Source organism: Brassica napus, chromosome C8 (assembly GCF_020379485.1).
Source record: "Brassica napus cultivar Da-Ae chromosome C8, Da-Ae, whole genome shotgun sequence".
NCBI classification, from domain to species: Eukaryota; Viridiplantae; Streptophyta; class Magnoliopsida; order Brassicales; family Brassicaceae; genus Brassica; species Brassica napus.
Window position 1 is genome coordinate 47740907 of NC_063451.1, and position 24108 is coordinate 47765014.

Here is a 24108-nt window from a genome sequence, read left to right on the forward strand (position 1 = left end):
AAATATATAAAAATAATGCATGATCACCTAATTATTCTATCTGTTTTGGTTATTCACCTAAATTGGCCTTTAAACTAATGTTACAAACTTGTATATGTTTATCAGACGTTGAGTTTGGTCCAATATTTTTATAAGAGATTGAATTAGCTTTTAAGTCCTCTATTAGCCGCGTGGAAATTATTGACCACATATGTGAATATATATATCAATCAGTAAAGCTTGGAGAAAGTTAGTTTTTGTGGGGACTCGGGTCATATGAGAACATGAGTTTTCTACTTTCCCACGCTGTAATTAGACGTATACAAAAAAAATGTATTTTTTTCTCTACATTTTCATGGAGATTGAAATGTAATACCACATGTCCTCATTTTTTTTATTGAAAATGAACCCAAAAAAACGTTGGAATTTGATGTATAAAATGAATACGCGTTAGTCAAAAATAAATGAACAGCTTGTAACCCAGGTCTGGTAGTTTAGATAGTGAAGTTGGTGAAATTGATGGCCCTTGTTGGGAAAGTTGTTATGTTTCCACTTCTTTAATTTAACGCTCCATATCTTCTCTTACAAAACCATTTTTTTCTTTTTAAGCTAGTTAAACTGCTTTGATCAATTATATACAACTATTAGTAGCTCGTTATCTTCCGTGAGTCATGAACTCTCAATTTACAGTCAAAACGCAGTGATTGCTGAAGGAAGGACGAGGAGCTGGGTGGAACCTTCTTTTCAATGCAGATAGAACATTTTTAAATCTTACGAAGCAACATATACAACAAAAGAAAAAAACATACATACAACAAAAGAAAACCACACGCTGTCACTACAAATAACTTGGTGATATTGCTAAGTTTTTTTTTTTTTGTTTTGATGACCATGGGGTTCCCAGGCGGTAAGCCCAGACTAATCCCTACGATGCTTTCCATCCGGACACGCATGGTTATAGGCGGGAAGGTGGCCAAGGCAACTCGAATCCAGGGCGGACACTCCAGCCGGAGTTCCAATACCACTAGACCAAGAGCACTTGGTTTTGCTACATACGTTTTGCCACGTTAACTTTTGTTATGTGCTACATTCAGTTAGCAAAATTTGCAGCAAACATCATTATCAATATTTTATATTTATATCTGCTTTAACTAAGTATTTAGATTCTATAGGGTTTATAATTTATTAATTGGTTTTAAGTACATAAGCACAAATGGTGGCCCGGCGCATGTATATAAACTTTTGATAAGCAAGAGAAAGCTCTTCACAATATGGCGCCCTCGTCTCTATGATGCTTGAAACTGACACGTTGTGCATTTGTGACTTTTCATATGGCAAAATATCTTTTAGTCTAAGCTGGCATTTAGTATAAACACATTATACATTTACGGTTAAGATTATTTGACGCCAATAAATTTAATACTAGTAGACTAGTAGTTATCCAACTTCAAAGTATATCTAATGTAAACATTAGTCAACAAAATAAAAAAGAAAGCCTACGAGTTATGCTTAATTGCTTATGAACATTTTCCATTTATATATACATTTTTCTTCTAAATAACCCAAAGGACTGTGGAAGTCTCCAAGGTGTGTGTGGAACATGAAAGCCTCAGTTCTAAACAAATCGAAATGACAACGATATTCTGCCAACAAAGAACAACCACACTTGTGTTGTTTGTTCATCATATATATCTGCTGTTCCTTTTGTTTTTATTACCACAACACAACAATCCAATTACATTGGAAATCATCGTTGAAATAAAGCGAAAATTTGATTGAATATGTATAAAGAATTTATTTCGGTCGACATAAAAGAAAGAAAAAGAAACAAGAATATGTTTCTTTCATTACACAATGGACCGTGTTTCAAGATTCCAAATCATTTGTATGGCTGTTATAGATTGAATAAATGTATAGTGGAGAAACAGGAAAGTCTGGAAATTTACAAATATATTTATAATTAATTATACTGCCACTTGTATAACATGTATTGGAGAAAATATAAAAGAAAAAAATGATATGTAGATGGAGTCATGAGGGTCCATAAATATGAGATTGTTTTTTTTTTTTTGAAACACAACTTAATTTCATTATTCTTCAAACTGCTTGATTACAACGATTAGAAGGAATTAACCATCCTCTTTGATTGAAAACATAAACTACAACAATGTAAACTAAACAAGATAATTCTTCAAACGAAGATGACAGCGGATTCGAGACGAAGCTTGAATGCGTCGGGGTAGCCTTCACGACAAAGTCGGACAGCATAGAAATAGTCACATATAGTGACTTTGAAGACCAGCTCTCATAGACGAGGAAGCTGAAACCGGAACTCAACAACGAGTTCGGGAATTCCTCTCCTTTCATAGAAAGGAGGTATGGTGATGACAGAGACCAAACCGGTGAACCCACCGGTAAACTATTCTTCGTAAAGAAAAATATGGCATTAAGCTCAAGATAAAGGCCCCGGTGAACCCACCGGAAATCCTTTGCATCTTTGCCACACTTAACAAATCATCAAACAACGGTTTAAGATTTGGGGGGCCAGCAAGATGAATAACAGATTCACAGATCTTACAGGACCAGGCCCAGAAGATTAACATTCTCGGCTTTGAACTCAACGCCTGCTTGATCGGGAGACTTGAAAGCTTAGGGTTCTTGCCGGAGTTGAAGGGGCAGTCGCCGGTTATGAAGCACGGCGTGTCAGATGATGGTAAGTTATTCTCCCCGGAGTCGACAAGACTCACAACACCATCTATCGAAGATGGAGCAGAACTGTCGTCAGCGCATCGGACCTCGCCGTATCCATAGTAGAGTCTTTCAAAACGGGACCTTGTCGGGATGGAGGTGGTGGTTGTGAATTGAGGTGAGCTTTTCCATATCAACCAAAATGCTTCCAGATCTGAACGGCGGGTCAAGCGTGGAGCCCCACAGACAGCAGACGTTCGGTCACCGGAAACTAAAGGTGGAAGGAGGACTTGTGGTGGAAGGGAGGAAGAGATCCGTCGAAAATCTTCGGTTGAGAGTCTCTGAGTTTCGTTGATGGAGACAAGGCTCGCAGATCTGCACGAGACAAGCGAGGAGCCAAGGTAGTGGCTGCAGCGAGGGGAGGAAACGCTTGGACGAGATGTAGACCGGGAACCCCCGGAGAAACAAACAATTCCGGTGATATCCAATCCGCCAGAGAAAGCCATACGAGTCATCTCAAAGGAGGGAGGAGCCGAGCACGGAAAAGACAACACAAAAACTCCAAAAGAACTTGAGTAGACAGAGACCAGAGTGAAGAGAAGCATGGGAGGAAGGAAACAGAGGCGACGCCGGCGAGAAGATGCGCCGCCGGCGCCGTGAAACGGTGACTAAAGGGGTTTCTCGAGAATTGTGCCTGAGAGGTTTATTAGGGCGAACTCGTTGCCGGGTAAATATGAGATTGTTACTTCGTAAAATTGTAAGGTCAAATGAATTAAGGTGAACCAATCAACCCTTTTTTAATTTCTTGCTATTCTACTTTGAAATTCAAACTTATAATACTGAAATTCAAAGTTTTAAAACCCAATATGAAACCACATAACTTTATGATTTTTCTTGGTATTACTAAACCACATTTATCTTATTTGACTTTTAAAGTTTATATTGTCAACACTACTGTCAGTTTTGGGTAAGCTAAGTCTAATATGTTGACAATTTATTTCATATATGAAACTGATTTTTACCAATGCCTATTATTAGATAGGAAACCATTTAAGAAGTGGTATTTTGTTGTGTTTGACTTCATGCTTATATGCTTTTTAGTCACTTCAACATTTTACTAATTTTACTATGAAGAAAAGATGAATCTGCACTAAGTAAACACACATTGGAAATACAATTTTACCTTTTCACAATTTTACTCTTTACATTAATGTTTCTCTTCTCTTCATAGTGAGAAATTTCATACTATATATGAAAACATGAATCTGCATAATCTTCATAAATAAAATGGAATTATAATAAACATAAGTGTACATGATTCCGGGTGTTATTCAATAAATCCAGACTTAATTGGTTTATAATGAGTATAAGCTTTTATATAATTCTAGTCTTATTAATAAATCATTAATTTAAAAAAAAAATTGTTTAGAACTATTCAATTTATTAACTTCTGAATTCTATTTTTTGTTAGTGTGATTAAATGCTATGTGATACTCATGGTTAAGATCATTTCAAGAGAATTTAATAGAAGTACTAAGAAAAGTGTAAATCAATTCATTTTTAGCTTTAAAATGATACATTTTACAATCTTCTGCAAGTTGTCACTAGATTTCTTAACTCCAGTTACCAAAATAAAAATCAGACCGAATTAGAATGTCATCATTCATAGATATAGCAGAATTAATAACAAATTAATAAATCAATTCATATGATGAAGTAGGGCTGGGCAAATAAACCGAACCCGAAAACCCGAACCGAATCCGATCCGATAAAAATGAATCCGAACCGATCCGAACCCGACGTAAATACCGAATGGATCTTGTTCTGTGGTATTTCGGGTTATAGGTATTATCCGAACCAAACCCGAATCTAAATGGATATCCGATAGAACCCGAAACATTCAAAACCTCGAAAAGATCTTGTACCAAACAAGATCTCAATTCCTAATATGTATCCAAAATACACTAAGAAATATTGAACATCTAAGACACTTATCTATTACATGAAGGTTGGTGGTTCTATTACATGAAGGTTGATGGTTGAAGATGACCGTTGAATCTTGAAGTATTTAGATTTAGATTTTGTTTTCGTTAAACAATGTTTCTCATTTCATGAGAACTTTGTTTTCGTTTTATGCTTTTATTTATTTGGTTTTTTTTTTATCAGTAAATATGTTTACTTTTCGTTTGATTTTGAATGATCACGGTTGATGTTCCTTATTTTTGATTTTACTTAAGTTTTGGTTACAAAATAGGTACAAATCAGGTATTTTAAAACTGAAGAACCGATTTTACTCATGTTTTGGTTATAAAATAGGTAAAAATCAGGTACTTTTAAACCGAAAAGCGGATTGGGACCCGAACCCGAAAGTATATTGGGTTGTACCGGTTTTTTGAAGATTTACTAACCCCGACCCGAACCCGATAGAATCCGAACCGGTCCTGAACCGAACTTTCATATAATCCGAATGGAGCTGATTTTGATAAACCCGAAAAACCGAAACCCGATTGGATAAAACCGAAACCCGATTGGGACCCCGAATGCCCAGGCCTATGATGAAGGTTGTGGACCAGACCAGTAGTCCTACCAATTTAATAAGATCCGGTATAAGAAACCGGTTTACTTCAATGGTAGACATGAAAAAGAAAGAAAAATAGATATTTACAAAAGAAATAAGAAAACTAGTTGAGACGTTGATATTTTCCCCATTTTATTGACTTTTAGAATGTCCAAAAACCCAACAAAAAGACTTCTGTTTTGTTTGTTCTTCGTAATTAAAAAAAAAACATTTTCTTCACCAAATAGTTTGTCTCTTTCTCCAAATCTACCTCAAAGCAAGTACCTTCCTCCCTCTCAATTTTGTGGGTTTTTCATTTATAGTGGGATTCGACGTTGACAGATTCTACATAAAAGACATTGATCATACAGACAGAGAGATGGAAGCTTGTTAGCTAATTGTAATCTATAGAGAGAGAGAGAGATGGGAGGTTGCGTGTCGACGCCGAAGAGCTGTGTGGGATCGAAGATGAGGTCTAAGCGAAGGAAGAGTCGTAAAAGACGAAAGCTTCAGAGGAAGAGAGCCGCCGGATCATTTGACAATCTCGATCATCCTCCCAACAACTTGCCCACTCCCAGTTTCAGAGGTCTTGATTCTTTGTCTTGATCATGATTTTTTTTTTTTTTTTTTGGTGTTGTTTGGTGGATTTGTCTTCAAAGGTTTCGTCTTTATGTTGCGATGCTTGGTTTGGATTCATGGTTTTTTTTTTTCTCTAATGCTTCATTGATTGTAGAATCTATTATCTGAATCTGTTGGATTAGATTCTGATTATGGATTTTAATTAATAAAGTTAAAATCTTTGTTTATTGATCACTGTGAACCTTTTAATGACATTTGGTGGCTAATCAAGCTAATCTGTCCTGTGATCTTAATAATTTGATTGATGTTGAAGATTAGTAACGTGTTCTGTCTAATGAACATATGTTTTGATCAACAGCAAGTGGAGAAGAAGCATGGTTTGAGTCCAATGCAGCCTTTGAAACAGATTGTGATGATGATTTCCACAGCGTCACTGAAGGTGTATATACATAGATATGAGCTATGCATCTCTCTTTATTTCTCATTTTCATTTTCATTTTCATTTTCAGATAGCTTGTCTTTAAACGGAGGTGAGCGTGCGTCAGTCTCCAGTACTATAACCACATCATCAACAGGAGACTCTGACTCAAACTCAAACGAATCCATGTCGCAGTCAAACACTAACCAGCCTGGTTCCATAGACTCATCATCTGCAGATGAAGAAGAACCCTTGCCTAGTAACTGTCTGCCTTGTCTGAATCCAATAGCCGTTGTTCCTTGTGTTGTAAAAGGAAGGTCTCTTAGCTCCAGCCCTCCAAGTTCCAGGAAAAAAGCGTCTCTTAAACTATCTTATAAATGGAGAGAAGGTCATGCTTCAGGAGCCTTGTGTAAGTACTCCCACTTGATTCCTTGGATTAACATCTTGATCACATATCATTAACTTACTTGTTGTCTCAAAACTTGTTTCAGTTCTTTCCAAACTACAGTTAAAGAGACCAGTAGCAGGTTCTCAGGTTCCTTTCTGTCCAATCGACAAGAAAATGCTAGATTGTTGGACAACCATCGAGCCAAATAGCTTCCGTGTTCGTGGCAAAACCTATCTAAGGTGAACCATTACTTATGATTACTAGCTTAACCATCTTAAACAAGAGGCTAAACTTTTTGACTTTTTTTTTGGTTTAGGGACAAGAAGAAAGAGTTTGCAGCTAGCCATGCTGCTTATAACCCTTTTGGCGTCGATGTTTTCTTATCAGAACGTAAAATAAACCATATCGCACAATACGTCAAGCTTCCCGTTAGCACCACATCCGCAAAACTCCCATCTCTCCTTGTTGTTAATGTTCAGGTACGAGTTGATTACTCTGTTTTGTTGCTCTGTTTCTGGAACTTTTAGTGATTGTTTTTCTCTTGGTGATAAGCAGATTCCATTGTATCCAACTACGATCTTCCAAGGCGAAACTGATGGAGAAGGAATGAATATTGTTTTATACTTCAAACTTTCGGATAATTATTCAAATGACCTTCCGCTTCATTTCCAAGAAAGCATTCAGGTAAACTTAAAGCTTTGACTCTGTTCTGTGCAATGCTCTTTGTGCTGAGTCCACTTTTCTTTTTTTGGGGGGCCAGAGATTAATAGATGACGAGGTTGAGAAAGTTAAAAGCTTCCCTATGGATACAACCGCGCCTTTCAGAGAACGGCTGAAGATATTGGGACGTGTTGCCAACGTGGATGATCTGCATTTGAGTGGTCCAGAGAAGAAGCTGATGCAGGCTTACAACGAGAAGCCTGTTCTTTCGCGTCCGCAGCACGAGTTCTACTCGGTGAGACCAGACTCTTTAATCATTCTTCTTGATTAGGAATATGGTTTAGTAACTAATGGACTTGAGTTTTTTTCTAACTCTTTATAGGGTGAAAATTACTTTGAGATTGATATTGATATGCATAGATTCAGTTATATATCCCGGAAAGGGTTTGAAACATTCATAGACAGACTCAAGATCTGTGTTCTTGATGTTGGCCTCACAATTCAGGTAATTTTTTTGTTACAAAAAAAAGTTGTTATAGATGTATAAAATTGCTTATGTTGAAGATTTGTATGTATGAACAGGGGAACAAACCAGAGGAGCTACCAGAGCAGATTTTGTGTTGCGTCAAGCTAAATGGGATTGACTTCATGAACTATCATCAATTAACTCAAGAAGTGACTTAACTTTTTTTTTTTTATCCTCCTTTGTTTACCTTACAAACGACATACAAATTCTAAACGCATCCCTTTAGAACACTCCAAAAACACAAAAAAGGGTGATGATTTTAAAGTGAATATATAGTGATGATTTTATGAGTCTTTTACTGAGTAAATGTCATCAGTGGTATGACACCACGTAAGAGAATCTGTTGTTGACCAGTGTGATCAGCTGATCAAACCATTGTTGTAGTATTGAGACAAGACTAATGCAATCCTTAAACAAAGCATTAAAAACAACTTATTGACCTACGTAGAATTTGCATAGCCATGCAAAAAGCCTGTTGTCGCCACTTGAGTTACGTCAGGGATATTGTTACTTGGCTCCCAAGAAACAGAGCTATGGTTAAACGTTCCACGCAGTTGATGATAAAAGGAAACGTATTTCCAGTTCTTAAACGTGTCGATCTACAAGCAAAAAGAGCATTTAATAACCAAAATAGACATAAGAAAATCAATGGGAAAAATAACAGAGACAAAACCTGTAGAGCTTTCTGTGTTTGTCCTTGTTTTTGGAGGAGTTTTATCCAGCGGTTTAGATCTGCTTTGGTGATGCAAAACCCTTGGTCCTCCATCTCTGTCAAAAGGTGGGCACAACAGGTTTCAGAGGATTTGAGCTTGGAAAAAAGATTTCTCTTTTGAGCAGGAGTAGTAGGAGTAGAATTCTTAGCCCATTGAGGATCATCAACTTTAGGGAACTTAAGAACATGTGGTTTTGCCCCCCGAAGTCTGATTCTGTTCTTTAACTCGGAACCAATGCAAGACCTTCAAATAAGCAGGTCTATTTTCGGCATCAGCGTCCATCTCATCGAAATTTGGCTCTACTTTTTCAAAGTAGGCTGAAGCCGCTGCTGCTCCTTTAACCTTGCCCAGAAGATCCACATAAAGCTCAAGTTCCGAGGGAGAAAACACCATCTTCTTTTTATCCATCCACCTAAAGATCTACACACACGTAAAACATTTTCAAACAACTTAAAATCCAAAACAAGAAAATAATAACAATAATTCAATTGTTGCAATATCAGACATATATATATACCTCGAGAGTTTTCAGGCCTGTTGTTCCTCTTATCAATACGTTTCGCCCATCTGACAAGATCCGTTTGAGTGACGTAAACGCCCTTCTTCTCTTCCTCCTTTAAGATGAGATCTATTGTCTCAACCGTAAGTGACTTCAGCTTCTGGAATACCTTCATCTTCCCCACCTTCTCTGCCTTGATAGGATCAGAGTTCTCGACGGTAGATGAAAACGGCGCAGCCACCGTTGTACAAGCCATCTTCCAGCCAGAGGGCAGCGGAGTTGCGACCTTCTTCCAAAGGCCAAGAGAAGCCATGAGATTGCGGCAGAAATTATTGGTACCTAATTTCACTACCCCTTATTCTCTCACAACTCTCAATGTGGCCAGGCCCGATTGATATAATGTAAACACTACAAGAAAACACTGGCTTTACAACGAAGTTTTACAACGAACATAATTCCTCGTAAATTTACAAGTAGATTACGTCGACGTTACAACGAAAAGCAGTTTCGTCGTAAAGCGGATGTAATATTACAACGAAACTGTTTCGTCGTAAAGTCGTTGTAAAGTTACAACGCTTTTACGTGAAAAATTAAATTCCACGTAAACGCTTTGTAATGTAACAAGGACTTTACGACGAATCCTGTTTCCTTATCTTTCCTCGTAAAGACGCTGTAATGTTACAAGGACTTTACGAGGAATCCCATTTCCTTATATTTCCTCGTAATGGCGTTGTAATTTAACAAGTATTTTACAACGAATCGGGTTACCGTTAATACTTGGTCGAAACGTGTATTAAGTGTGCTTTATACCTAACTAAATTCCTTGTAAAGTGGATGTAAAATCCTTGTAAAAAAGTTGTAAATCCGTAGTAATACATTGCGTTGTAAAATACTTGTTAAACCTTTACCTACCAAACTGAAAAATACAACTAAAAAAAATGGCTAATGGATGCAATATCTACGAGATACGGAGTTGGACGATTAGTGACTTTCCTGCTTATGGGATATTGTCTGGGTGGACAACTCATGGAAGATTATCTTGTCCAATTTGTCGTGGATCGACAGATGCTTTTCAACTGAAGAATGGTAGAAAGAGTTGTTGGTTTGATTGTCATCGTCGATTTCTTCCCATCTCCCATCCGTACCGAAGAAATAAGACATTGTTTAGATACAAAAAAGTTGTCAGAGATAGTCCCCCTCCATATCTCACCGGACAACAGATCCTAGCAGAAATTGATTATTATGGAGCTCTGGAAACGGTGCCGCGTGGAGGAAACCGGACAACAGTTGTCAGAGATAGTCCTCCTCCATATCTCAACACCAATTGGTGTTGTGGATGTCAACTATGGGAGAAGATACAACAAATTCGAGCCTTTCATCCTAGCTTTCCAGGCTGAACAAGTTAGCTTTCTTCCATACCCTCGCCTTCGAAGTTCTGGGATTAATTGGTTGGCTACTATCAAAATTATACCTCGTGGACGAATTGTTGCTGGAGAAGAACCACCATTGCAAGAAGAAGATGCTATTAATGAAGTTGAGGTTCCTGATCAACAACTTGATGAAAATCTTCTGATCGACCCAAATAACCATCAATATGAAGATCTTCCCGAAGATGCGACAGATGAAGCACGTGAAGACGAGTTCGATTGTAGTGACGACGATGACTGTTCAGATGTTGATGAGAACTCAAACGATTCAGAATGATGTAATATATGTAACAAATGTTGTTTTTATCTTTACAAAATATTGCACCCAATGTTGTTTTTTATTGCTTAAGTGAGATACTTAATGTATGTGTACTATAAGTTGTCTTGTATAATATCTATTTCTTAAGGTAAAAAATTTTATTTTGTTGAAGTTAAGGGTTTTAGTTGGATAAAGAGGATGAAAGTATTAATGAGTGATAATGGTAAAGATGATAACTTTGGGGTTTAGGGATTTGATTTTTGGGGTTTCATACTTTCCTCGTAAATTCATTGTAAATAAAAACACGGGCCTGGTAACTTCGTCGTAACATAAAATATTATTTCCATGTAAATTCGTCGTAACATAAAATACTATTTCCTAGTAACTTCGTCGTAAATGAAAAAACACGGGTCTGGTAACTTTGTCGTAAATGAAAAAACACGGGCCTGGTAACTTCGTCGTAAACCAAAACACGGGCCTGGTAACTTCGTCGTAAACGAAAACACGGGTCTGGTAACTTCCTCGTAACATTACGACGAAGTTACGAGGAAACCGTTTTTATATATATGGGAGAAGTCTTTCATACGAGCACTGCTCATATCTTCCTCCCTAACTCCTCTCCCCCTCTAAGGTAACTTTCTCTCTCTATCTTTTTTTTTTTTTATAGTTTAGGTGGTTAGTTTAGGTGATTAGTTTAGGTGATTAGTTTAGAGAATTAGTTTAGGTGATTAGTTAACGGAATTAGTTTAGATGATTAGTTTAGAAAATTATTTTAAACAATTCGTTTAGGATATATATTAATTTAATTTTTTAAAATTTTCTAGATGGCTCCTAGACCGAGACCAGCAGCTCCTGCACCTACGTATGCGGATTTGTTTGGCGATGGATCTTCCTCTAGCGGTCCATCGTCTTCTTCCGGGACAGTTCCGGACTCTCACACATCTCGGAGAGTTTCTTCGACCCCTCCTCCTCTTCCATCTCAGATGCCTCCCCCACCAGCTCCACCTGTCGCCCCGGATCAGCCTGCCCCACCGGCTGCAGTTCATCCCGATTTGCGGGTGCCAGCTCATGCACCATTCGCAAGATACACCGTCGAGGATTTGCTTGCCCAGCCCGGACGAGAGGGTTTACACGTTCTGGACCCCGATAGACCCCCGGGTACTTATTGGTAAGTACATAAAATTATTAATTTAAAATTTAAAATCTTTGATCAATTTTTTTTAACAAATTTGTTATATTTGCAGGTTTGGGGCTAACAACCGTGTTAGCCGGAGCGTTTCAGAGACGATGAAGGGATATTATGACGGCTCTTATCCCAACTGGACCATGACTCCCGATCACGTCAAGACGACGTGGTTTAAATGTTTTGCGGTAATTATATTTACATATTATTAATATTTATATTGTTAATTAAATAATTATTATTTTTTCTAATCTTTTAAAATGTTTGTTTTTTCAGCAAAGGTGGAACTGGTCCGTAGGAATCACCGAGAGGGTGAAGAGCGAATTTATTGCAAAGGCGAAAACTCGTCTTTGCAATACCGTCTCCGATTGGAAGGACAAGTGGGAGATTTACGGCTATGAGGGGAAGCCGAGCGGGGTCACAAAGGAAGCATGGGATGGCCTCATCACCTATTGGAACGAACCCAGCTCCATCCGCAAAGCCAACTCCTGCTCCGCTTCCCGAAGAACGAGGGATAAAGATGGCCATTTGCCCATGGTTCATAGAACCGGCCAAAAACCCCATGCCGGAATTCGTCTCGAAGCTGTAAGTTTTATTTAAATTTATAATTTTCATTATTTTAAACTTGTATTTATTAATTATATTTAATTTATTTATTATTGTTGTTTATTAGTTGGAGAAGACGGGAGTTTTGTCATCTCTCTCGGACTTATTCAAGATGACTCACGCCTCACCAGATGGGGTTTTTGTGGATCCTGCATCCGAGAAACTCTTCAACGCTGTGGCGTCTCGGGTTGAAGAGCAAGAGACGCAACTTACCCAACAATCTGCAGATGGATTACCCGTCAAGTTGTCAACCGAAGAGGTCGACCGGATCTTCGAGGAGGTAAAATTTAAAAATTTTAATTTTTTTTATTATTTTATTATTAACTCTAAATACGTTTTTATATATATACATATAGGTGGCTCCTAGAAAGAAGGGAAGGACGGTCGGAATAGGTTCCGTTAACGAAGTTGCAAGGTCGACTTCGTCATACTATTCGAGACGGGACCAGGACAACGACCGGATGCAGGCTCGCATGGATACCCAGCAGCAGCGTTTGGACTCTCTCGAGGGTTTGCTGGATGTGATTGCGGTGGGAAATCCAACTTTGCAGAGAGCTTTGGCGGAGAGACGAACAGCTCTCGGGATGAGCCAGCCGGATCCCGAAGCAGGAACGTCTACAGACCCGAACCCCTCAGCCAACTACTTCGATGACGATGATGTTGGCCTTTAGTTTCCTTTTTTAATTTCTTTTGTTTTGTATAAAAAATATAAATTCTATTTAATTAATGAATTTATAGTTTTTTTAAAAAAATTATTTGGTTTCATATTTAATTTTATTTCAAATATTTTAAATTTTAAAATTATTGTTTTATAAAATTTATATAATTATTATAATTAATTAATATTTTAAATATGGAGATGTAAATTCGTTGTAAAATTCCACGTTAAGTCCTCGTAACATTTACGAGGAATTTACATGGAGTCGTTGTAAAGTCCTCGTAAAGTTTACATCGACTTTACGTGGAAGCCTTACGTGGCCTTTACAACGAACTATTACGAGGTATTTACATCGCCATTTACGAGGGCATTACGACGAATAGTTTCCTTCCGCTTTACGAGGAATTGACTTCCTCGTAAACGTAACTAGGACTTTACGACGAAACCTCCGTTACGACGAGCGTTTAACAACGAAACGCGTATCGATGTTAATTCGTCGTAAAGCTCCTATTACGACGAATTTACAACGAATACCGCCCTCGTAAAAAATATGTTTTCTTGTAGTGAAAATTACATTAATACAAATATAATTTTATCAATCATGCAATATAATCAAATACAAGATGGTTTTAACAAAGACCTTAATTCATTTATATTGAAGTTTCTTATAGAAACAAAATTTACATTTTACCAATGTGAAACATGCTAAATGATGTATTACTTCGTTTAAGTTTAAATTAGTTAAAATAAACTAAAAATATGCGAGACACCGAATAAATAAATTATTATATTTTGATATTAAATAGTTATATTTATAAAAGAAATTAATTTGATCATTGAATATTAGAACATATATACAATTTATTTAACATATGTTGTTGCATAAAACAAAAATACATATTAAATTTACAATAATCACTTTATTAAAAAAAAATCTTCAGTTTTATTGTCTTAAGATGAGTTTTATTGTCTGACAAGATCGGCCTGAGGGACGTAAACACCCTTTTTTCTTCTTCCCTTAAGATGAGTTCTATTGTCTCAACCGTAAGAGACTTCAGTTTCTGAAATACCTTCATCTTTCCTGCCTTAATCACACCTAGGGATAGGGCTGGGAATTTGAATCGCTATCCGTGGGCTCCACCCCGTTTGACCCGCCGCAGAGCAGATGCGGGTAAATTGATGTAAATTCGCGGGTGCAGATGCAGATCAATTGTTTTTTATACGGGAGATCGGATCATCCAAATTTCAACTGTAAATATCTGTCAACCCGCAATATATGTTTTTTTAAACAAAGAAAAAATATTTACTTTTAATTATGGATAGATTATTATTATTACTAATATTATCCGCAATTTTGAACGGGTTGGGCGGGAATTTTATATTTTCTTCCTGCGGGTCAAACAGGTTAAGTTTTTTTAATCAAAAAAACACTCAACACCATGGTCTGGCGGGTCAAACGGGCAGGTTAAGAGAATCTGATGTTGACCATGAAGGTAGAAAAATGTTACGGATTAGAAGGTGATCAGCTTGATCAAACCATTGTTGGAGTATATTGAGACAAGATTGATGCGATCCATAAGCAGAGCATGGTTATAAACTTATAAAACATTTTCAAACTATAACAATAACATAAATAGCTATATTTCTTAAATATCAAATAAGGATTTGTTAGTAAAATTGCGAAGCCACACTAATAGATTCCTAAAACCATGTGTAGGTAATTGTTATAAGAAGTTGTTATTAGTAGAGTTGTTAATGTAACAATTCTTTTAATAATTTATATAAGATGATGCTTAAGCGGAAAGCTGAGGCACAAGGAGAGCTGAGTTTGTATCGTTTGATCCTTTGAAAGGCAAATGGAAGTTTCGGGACTAGTTCCTATAAGCTTTGGCGATGAAGACGACGATGAAGTTTAGGGACTCATCTCAGTGTTAATCCTATTGAAACTGTGCAGTGCAGTAAGAAATAGTGTGCCCTACTCCATTTGTTGTATGTTTTATTTTGTTCTTACAGTTTTTTTTGTTGTTTCCTTATAATAAGACCATAAATGACCACCTCCTTCTCCCTAAGGCTTTTGAGACTTTATTCAAATGAGGGGATTGCTCCATATTACACTTTTTCAACAACAAAAAAGAATGTAGATGCATGAAGAACGTGAATAGAATTATATGGGGGATGGGATTGTCTTGAAAACTATTTGTTTGTTTTCAAATTCGTATTTTATGTAATAGAATATGTAATTTTTTAAAATAAGAATCTGGATAAAAATGTCTTATCACATTAAAATTGTAGTTTTCAAAAGATAACAAAAGAAGTGTATTTTCAAATTTTAAAGTTCAAAGAGTTATTTTTAAATCATCCCATATGTATATAAATTATTTTTCTTTTATCTTATAGATTGACCAAAATTTATATGTAACATCAGTTTGTTAAGTTAGCGTTTCTTCAAAATGAGTTAAAAGTGTTATATGATTATAGTTTAAACTAAAAATTGATTTCCATTTTTTTTCGGGTTCATATTCTTTTAGATATATTCTGTTTGCTTTATCCATTGCATTTTCAATTCGTTATTTCCTAGAAGTCAATAAACACATGGAAAAGGTTCCAAGAAGATTTAATGGTTCGTTTGCTGCCACGCAATGAATATAAATGTCACACGTCAATAATTTTCATTTTTCACCACTCGTTTGTATCCATCACCTAACAATAATTGAAACATCCCCATCTTTGCTTTCATACATCTAAACCATAACATTCTCTCTCACAAAAACAAACACACATCGAGTTCTTCTTCTCGGTTCTTAATTTCCGCGATAAAATGGTGACCGGCGACGTAAAGCTGATTGGCTCATGGGCTAGTGTCTTCGTCATGAGGACCAGAATCGCTCTCAACCTCAAATCTATTAGCTACGAGTTTCTCCAGGAGACATACGGTACTAAGAGCGAGTTGCTCCTTAAATCTAACCCGGTTCACAAGAAGATGCCGGTTCTGATTCATGCTGACAAACCCGTGTGTGAGTCCAACATCATCGTTCAGTACATCGACGAGGCTTGGAGCTCATATGGACCGTCTATTCTCCCTTCTCAGCCCTACGACAGAGCCATCGCTCGGTTCTGGGCCGCCTACGTAGATGATAAGGTTAGTTTTAGCACTTCAACTGATCATGTCGAGTTTATATTACAGTCGTAGTGTTTGTTCAGTTACAAATACGACATGCATCATGTTAATAATTATAATGTAGCATGTCCCCAAGATCTAGCGGTTTTTTAATGCTTGATATTGGTTTTATCCGGTTAACATTCTGTTACTAATACGATGCAACTAAGTTTAAACAGGAGGAAGTTGGACCTGTTCTGTTTCAACTAACTCCTTTCTTACAATATACTTTTTTTTTTTGTTTTGGTAAAATTCTTACAATATACATGACATGAGCTTAATCTTAAATCTTTTATGTTCTCTCTTAATTTGATATGAATATCAAGTGGTTTATTGCTCTGAGAAGTATCCTAACCGCTCGAGGAGAAGAGGAGAAGAAAGCAGCCATAGCTGAAGTCGAAGAAAGGACTGACCATTTAGAGAAAGCCTTCATCGAGTGCAGCAATGGGAAACTGATTACGCGTTTGAGCACACACCAATTAACCTAATGTGCCAACAATACCACAATAGAATGGTATGTCATTGTAGCATTTTAGGATCGAATCCACAGAGAACTAGAGACTTATAACACCAAGAATACACAAACCTTCCTAATCTAAGCAAACAAGAAGATAGATGATTTGTAACAAACTAATATCCTAGAAATATAAACAAGTGAATCCATGGGCTAAGGGAATTGACTTCAAGTAACTAAAATCCAATCTAGGTGACAAGCTTTCAATCAAAGTAATCTCTTAAGTCTAAACACAATTTTAGACAAGTCCTATGTCTAGGTAAATGTCCATTTGCTTAGAAATCATTAAACATCAAATGTCTTTGGCTTAATTCAATCAAGCAATCTTTAAGTTCAAGTTTAATAACTATCTAGCAATTTTAACATCAAGTGTCCTTGGCTAATCTCACTAGAGCTTAGTTGAGTTGATTCAAACACTTCATCTAATCATGTCTGATGAGAAGTGTTTAGAAATCAGGTTTAGAGTGATCAAGACTAAACAAGCATTAAAAATACTCAACAAGCAAGTTCATACAAGGATCTAATACAATAACACCATAGATCTTCACTAAGTTACTCTAATCTCCCTAACCCATGAATTCTTAAGGAAACTACTCACTAATCTCCATGAAAACACTTAATCTCATAATAGATTGAAGCATATTCAAGTGGATACAACAGAGAATAAAGATAAACAAGGATTTAAACAAGCAAAACGAAATTAAAACTCAAGAACAGATGATGAACAATTGAAGAACAGCTCAAGAACACTAAGAACAATGATATTTCAAAGAGAGAGAGTTTTGACAAGTTAAATTATTACAAAGTTGGATAATGATGTTTCTTGCCCACTCTTTTGATAATAAGAAAGCAAATATTATACAGAAAAGTAGGAAAAATCGTGCAAAGGAAAGGTGGGTGGAAGAAAGTGGGAAGTTGGTTAATCCCATCAACTTTCCAGTGGTCCCCGACGAGGGTTGATACACCTGTAGTAAATCGATTATAACTTATCCAATACAGCTCCAAATGACTTGAAACCACTTCCATTGGAAAGCTAACTCAATTTCCAGTGTCTCCACAAATTTTCAGCTTCAGAAAAGATCTTTAAGGCTTTCATCCGTGTTCATCTTTCACTCTCCGGATTCGGGAGCGACCTCGCTGTGTCGCTGCGAGAGGTCGCTCCGGATTCGTTGTCTCCGGGTGATCAATACGCGAGCGACTCTTCCCTGTCGCTCTAGTAAGGTCGCTCTGATAGGGAGATCAGAGCGACTTGACGGTGTCGCTCCCAGCTGGTCGCTCCGGTAAGGTGCTCGCCCAATGATCACTTTTAACATTTCTTTTGGACTCCAATTGCACTCAAAATCCCACCAATGGTCCTCTAACTCATCCATGGTGCTCTCCAACACCTGATATGTACAAATGCAATGATATGCAACCTAAATGTGCCTAAATGATGCTCTAAATGACCAAACCATGCAAGAATAAGAAGTTAAAAACATGTAAATTCACAAGATATCAACTCCCCCACACTAGTCCTTTACTTGTCCTCAAGTAAACTTTCAAGTCCTAAGAAGGAAGAAGTTTGAAAAAGGGAGCTCATAGCCAAAAGACACACATCCTAGCTCTTCTACAACATTCCAAATGATCATAGCAAACAATCATTGGTCATTCTTTTATCAGTCTAGCTTCTCAATGCCTATCAACCTCTTTTTATTTCTTTATACAAAGTGCAATGCTCATCAATCAACAAGTAACTTCAACCAATTCTCACATTCATTCACACACACACACAAGGTGGATTCTCACAAATGGGCACATGATCTCAATCACTTGGCTTGGTAGATTAATGGTCTTTTATGAATAAAAAGAAAGGTTCAAATACAATCTTTTTAATGGTGGCAATCACTCAAGAACAAGGAGCATGATCATTATGCAAAATTTATCTAAGACTAGGAGCAATTCATGCATACATAGCTCATTCTCATCATTCTACTCTTCTTCCTAAGTGATTACAAATTCTACCCATCTTTTATATTTCAAAACCCAAGTATATACACTTCACTCATATTTCTCACCAAGTGAACTCTCTCTTTTTTTGTTTTTATTTACATGATCAACCAACTAAGAACTTGACTCTCTTTTTCTTTCCCCATTATGATCTTTCATTCATTTTTTTTTTTTTTTTTTTTACTTTGGGGAATTCTAATTGACACACTTAAGAGTTTTTCTTCTTTTATTTTCTTGGTTCCTATTGGTTTTCTTTTCTTATTGACACTCTTTGATCTTTTTCTCTTCTCTCAAACCTAAGATATAACAACTTAAAAACACACAAACTCACTCACCATCCTATATGCTAGTTCAAATGAGGATCTTATGCTAGCAATAGATGAGAACAAACATATGTGGCTCCCAATACTCTCAAGATTTTGCACATGACAAGCTATCAATAAGAGACCTCACTCAACAAATCGATATTGGTTTCAAAGAATGGCAAGGGTTCAAGGGTAGGGGAGTGCTATTTGGGTTAATCAAAGGATAAGACATGGAATAAGATAACCCAAATGTGTATGAAATCCATGATCAAGTATGCAAGTGCCCATATGCAAGAGAGATTAAATTCATTATGCTCAAGTTCAGTTTGTAATTGGTTTCAAGAACAATGTCAATATCATATGAGCAACATGTTTCAAAAAGAGTTTTCAAGGCTCAAGAGATGCTTGTAGATATGTTCTTTTCATGGCAATTTCAATCATGGCTCCCTATGCATAATTCAAAACACATAACTCTTTTTTTTAAATTTTTTTTTTTTTTTTTTTTTTTCGAAATTTTCTATGCAATGCAATGCATGAGATTGGAGTTATTGGCTGGTTCAGAGGAGGGTAGACAGAGAAAGCATCGTCTTTTGACCTCTAGCAATTTTGATTGACCTTTGAAAGATAACAGAGGACTGCCTCCCCAGTGCGCTTGTTTTAAGTCTTTAAGCTTGACTGCAGAGCCTTTTCAGGCAAGAGGTGGCCCACAGAAGGCCTTATCGAGATAACCATGATCACCAGGATCATACTCGTCGTAGAACCATCCCCTGAATTCGTTCATCCTGATTTCCTCAAATGGTATCTTCCTTGGATCATCACGTTTCAGTTCTTTGGTGGAGAGAATACCAAAGTGATTCTGAAAGGGCTTTTCTACTGGAGACTCTTCTTCTTGTACCTCTTCGGAGGATTCTTTGATGTAATTCATTTGATTCTCCACAGACTCTTCACCCTTTGCTTCTTCCTTGGCTACAGGGATCACACGCGTTTCTTCTTCACTCAAGAACTCGTTTATAAAAACCAAGCTCTCTTTTGTCTCCTCAACGCATTCAACAACCAAATTCTCATCACCCAGATCTTCAAGAGTGTTCTCAACAAAGCCTACTTCTTCTTCATCGATGTTTGCATAATGACTCATGAATGTCATAGTCTTGGTTTGTTCTTCAGATCTTATAATAAGATTCTCATCTACCATGCATTCAGAGAGTGATTTAAACTTGTATATAGGCTCTTCAGCTTCATGTTGAAAATCATCCTCAAGCTGAGCATCCTCTTCAAAATCACATTCCATGTATGTGGTATGTGCTTCATAAGTGTTGGCGTTGTGAAGAGGAGTGGCGCTTTCTTCTTGGTCTTCGATCATGTGAGAGATGTTGTTGTTGAAAGACTTCACATGTGCTACAACTCTATCCAACCTTGAGCTAAGAGTTTTGCCATTAGCATCTATCTTGTTAGAAAGAGAATCAAGTTGCCTTTCCATCTCAATCCTTCCCCTTTCTTGATTCTCCAACAACTTCTCAAGCATGTTGGTGATGTCTTCTTCATTTGAGTCTTGGGGGAAGTTAGTTTCTTCTTCTTCTTCATACTCTAAATCCCAAGGTTGGTGTCTCTCACCATATCTATATTGGTGTCCTTGACCAAAGTCTCCGTGTGGTTGATACTCCAATGAGGTGGTTGGTTCATAAGCTCTTTCACAAGATGTGGAGCTTCTAGATATCACCCTTTCTTGACTCTCTAAAATAGCCTTGAGCATTGATTCCAAGTCAAGAGACATGATCTTCCTCTCTTGTGGATGTATCTTGCAAAAGAGCAATCACTTGAAAGGGAATTAGTAACCAAACAAAGCAAAATAAAACATATGAAAATAAAACTTAGTCTCAAGAAAGTTTGAAATCCTAATGACAAATCTACTTAGTTCCCCGGCAACGGCGCCAAATTGATTACGCGTTTGAGCACACACCAATTAACCTAATGTGCCAACAATACCACAATAGAATGGTATGTCATTGTAGCATTTTAGGATCGAATCCACAGAGAACTAGAGACTTATAACACCAAGAATACACAAACCTTCCTAATCTAAGCAAACAAGAAGATAGATGATTTGTAACAAACTAATATCCTAGAAATATAAACAAGTGAATCCATGGGCTAAGGGAATTGACTTCAAGTAACTAAAATCCAATCTAGGTGACAAGCTTTCAATCAAAGTAATCTCTTAAGTCTAAACACAATTTTAGACAAGTCCTATGTCTAGGTAAATGTCCATTTGCTTAGAAATCATTAAACATCAAATGTCTTTGGCTTAATTCAATCAAGCAATCTTTAAGTTCAAGTTTAATAACTATCTAGCAATTTTAACATCAAGTGTCCTTGGCTAATCTCACTAGAGCTTAGTTGAGTTGATTCAAACACTTCATCTAATCATGTCTGATGAGAAGTGTTTAGAAATCAGGTTTAGAGTGATCAAGACTAAACAAGCATTAAAAATACTCAACAAGCAAGTTCATACAAGGATCTAATACAATAACACCATAGATCTTCACTAAGTTACTCTAATCTCCCTAACCCATGAATTCTTAAGGAAACTACTCACTAATCTCCATGAAAACACTTAATCTCATAATAGATTGAAGCATATTCAAGTGGATACAACAGAGAATAAAGATAAACAAGGATTTAAACAAGCAAAACGAAATTAAAACTCAAGAACAGATGATGAACAATTGAAGAACAGCTCAAGAACACTAAGAACAATGATATTTCAAAGAGAGAGAGTTTTGACAAGTTAAATTATTACAAAGTTGGATAATGATGTTTCTTGCCCACTCTTTTGATAATAAGAAAGCAAATATTATACAGAAAAGTAGGAAAAATCGTGCAAAGGAAAGGTGGGTGGAAGAAAGTGGGAAGTTGGTTAATCCCATCAACTTTCCAGTGGTCCCCGACGAGGGTTGATACACCTGTAGTAAATCGATTATAACTTATCCAATACAGCTCCAAATGACTTGAAACCACTTCCATTGGAAAGCTAACTCAATTTCCAGTGTCTCCACAAATTTTCAGCTTCAGAAAAGATCTTTAAGGCTTTCATCCGTGTTCATCTTTCACTCTCCGGATTCGGGAGCGACCTCGCTGTGTCGCTGCGAGAGGTCGCTCCGGATTCGTTGTCTCCGGGTGATCAATACGCGAGCGACTCTTCCCTGTCGCTCTAGTAAGGTCGCTCTGATAGGGAGATCAGAGCGACTTGACGGTGTCGCTCCCAGCTGGTCGCTCCGGTAAGGTGCTCGCCCAATGATCACTTTTAACATTTCTTTTGGACTCCAATTGCACTCAAAATCCCACCAATGGTCCTCTAACTCATCCATGGTGCTCTCCAACACCTGATATGTACAAATGCAATGATATGCAACCTAAATGTGCCTAAATGATGCTCTAAATGACCAAACCATGCAAGAATAAGAAGTTAAAAACATGTAAATTCACAAGATATCAGAAACCGTTCTTCAACGGTGACCATATCGGTTACCTAGACATTGCCCTAGGGAGCTTCTTGGGTTGGTGGAAAGTCGTGGAGTTAGACGCCAATCATATACTTCTTGACGAGACCAAGACTCCCTCTCTGTTCAAGTGGGCAGAGCGGTTCTGTAATGACCCTGATGTGAAGCCTCTCATGCCCGAGACAGCAAAGCTAGCTGAATTTGCGAGGAAACTCTTTCCCAAGCCGCAGGCTTGATGGCAAAGTATATTGACTCCTTTTAAATATATTGTTGGAGATAGAAACAATATAATATATCGGTTAGTGGAAATATGAAACTGGTTTACTAGAACGTGTAAGTTATGTTCCATTTCAATGTATCCAAGACCTTCTATCAAGCAAATATTTTGTATATTCGTAGTTCTTTAATTCAACTAATTTGTCTTACCTGGAAAAACCATATTGATTGTTACTTACACTACATCATGGATTATTCATTACAAGGCCCCTTTTATTTCTCTGAATTCTCATACACAAACCAAAACTTTCCAGCGTTAGGGTCTATCAAAGGAAGCAAAACTAAGACTGACTCTTTTCATAACAGTACACATTCACCTGAGAGCAGAAACTTTCAAGTACTTGCATCGATACAAAGAATCACTATACTTGACTAGCAAGCATCACATAATCACTAGCTTCTTGGCAGTATTGAGCTGACAAGAGAGACTATGTAGTGATCTTTGCCGTTGAGTCATGAAGAAGGACGGACGAGATAGAAGAGGGATGACTTGGTTTCTGGTCAGAGATGGAGCTAAAAACAAACCACGTGGAAGAAAACAGTGTGAAAGTCGCTTTAGCTTATTACAACAGTCTGGTTGATTGATGCCATAACTAATTCAGGTTAGAAGTAATAATTGTAAATTTTCAGGAATGGAATGAAGAGGAATGGAAAAGAAAAAAATTAATGGAAAAGATATATTACATCACTAGGTTTGTTAAATTTTCTTGTCTTCAATCCCCAGCAAATGTCTTTGTTACTTTGATTAATATTATACATAATAATGCTACATGTTTACATCAAGCTTATACTCATGTTTAGTTTCTTTCCTGCACGTAAAAAGTATTCTTAATCATCACACATGCAATTCTGTTATCCACATATATGACCAAACGGATTTTTCTATATTTTATGGATTTTAAGCTAAATAAATAATGTAATGTATACTACTAACCCATGTGAGAAGATCTTTCTCGTAAAACGATGAAATGTCTTAACTATAAAACGATCAAATGTTTTTTAGTATTCGGTTGTAGGACTAGCTATAAAACAATAATTATACTTTTAAATTCCGGGGCTTTTACTTTACAAGGGAAGGCAGGAAGCCGAGGCACGCCCGTCAGTTTTCAGGTTACTATATGCGTTTAATTAACAAATAATCAAACTAGTTGGAAATAAATTAATAACAAAGCAACTCGTAAAGTAGAGAGATACCTTCTTGGCATCTTCGGTCTCATTCCTTTTGAAAACCAT

At 36.9% G+C, this 24108-nt stretch overlaps 2 protein-coding genes and 1 long non-coding RNA gene across 6 annotated transcripts; 2 read left to right on the forward strand and 1 right to left on the reverse strand.

Annotated features, from left to right (window-relative positions):
- Positions 1–5405: 5405 nt before the first annotated feature.
- BNAC03G48270D lies at positions 5406–8088 on the forward strand. The gene is made up of 9 exons (XM_013785889.3): positions 5406–5810; positions 6162–6242; positions 6313–6630; positions 6713–6848; positions 6926–7088; positions 7165–7293; positions 7370–7564; positions 7652–7774; positions 7852–8088. The coding sequence occupies exons 1-9, from the start codon at positions 5648–5650 to the stop codon at positions 7951–7953; spliced, it is 1410 nt and encodes a 469-aa protein (XP_013641343.1). The 5' UTR covers positions 5406–5647; the 3' UTR covers positions 7954–8088.
- On the reverse strand, positions 7922–11305 carry LOC125591338. Its single transcript, XR_007327294.1, has 3 exons — positions 9026–11305; positions 8469–8928; positions 7922–8394 (listed from the first exon to the last, which is right to left on the reverse strand). It is a non-coding gene; the product is annotated as an uncharacterized LOC125591338 (long non-coding RNA).
- Positions 11306–15822: 4517 nt separating this feature from the next.
- LOC106349790 (glutathione S-transferase U18) lies at positions 15823–23658 on the forward strand. Of its 4 annotated transcripts, XM_022700668.2 has the most exons (3): positions 15826–16279; positions 16624–16811; positions 23182–23658. In XM_022700668.2, exons 1-2 carry the CDS (start codon positions 15959–15961, stop codon positions 16783–16785), a joined length of 483 nt encoding a protein of 160 aa, XP_022556389.1. In that variant the 5' UTR covers positions 15826–15958; the 3' UTR covers positions 16786–16811; positions 23182–23658. The 4 variants fall into 4 exon arrangements, with proteins under 4 accessions (XP_022556391.1, XP_022556390.1, XP_022556389.1 ...); XM_022700670.2 differs by lacking the exon at positions 16624–16811 and having other exon boundaries at positions 15823–16279; positions 23130–23658; XM_022700669.2 differs by lacking the exon at positions 16624–16811 and having other exon boundaries at positions 15823–16279.
- The last annotated feature ends 450 nt before the right edge of the window (positions 23659–24108 follow it).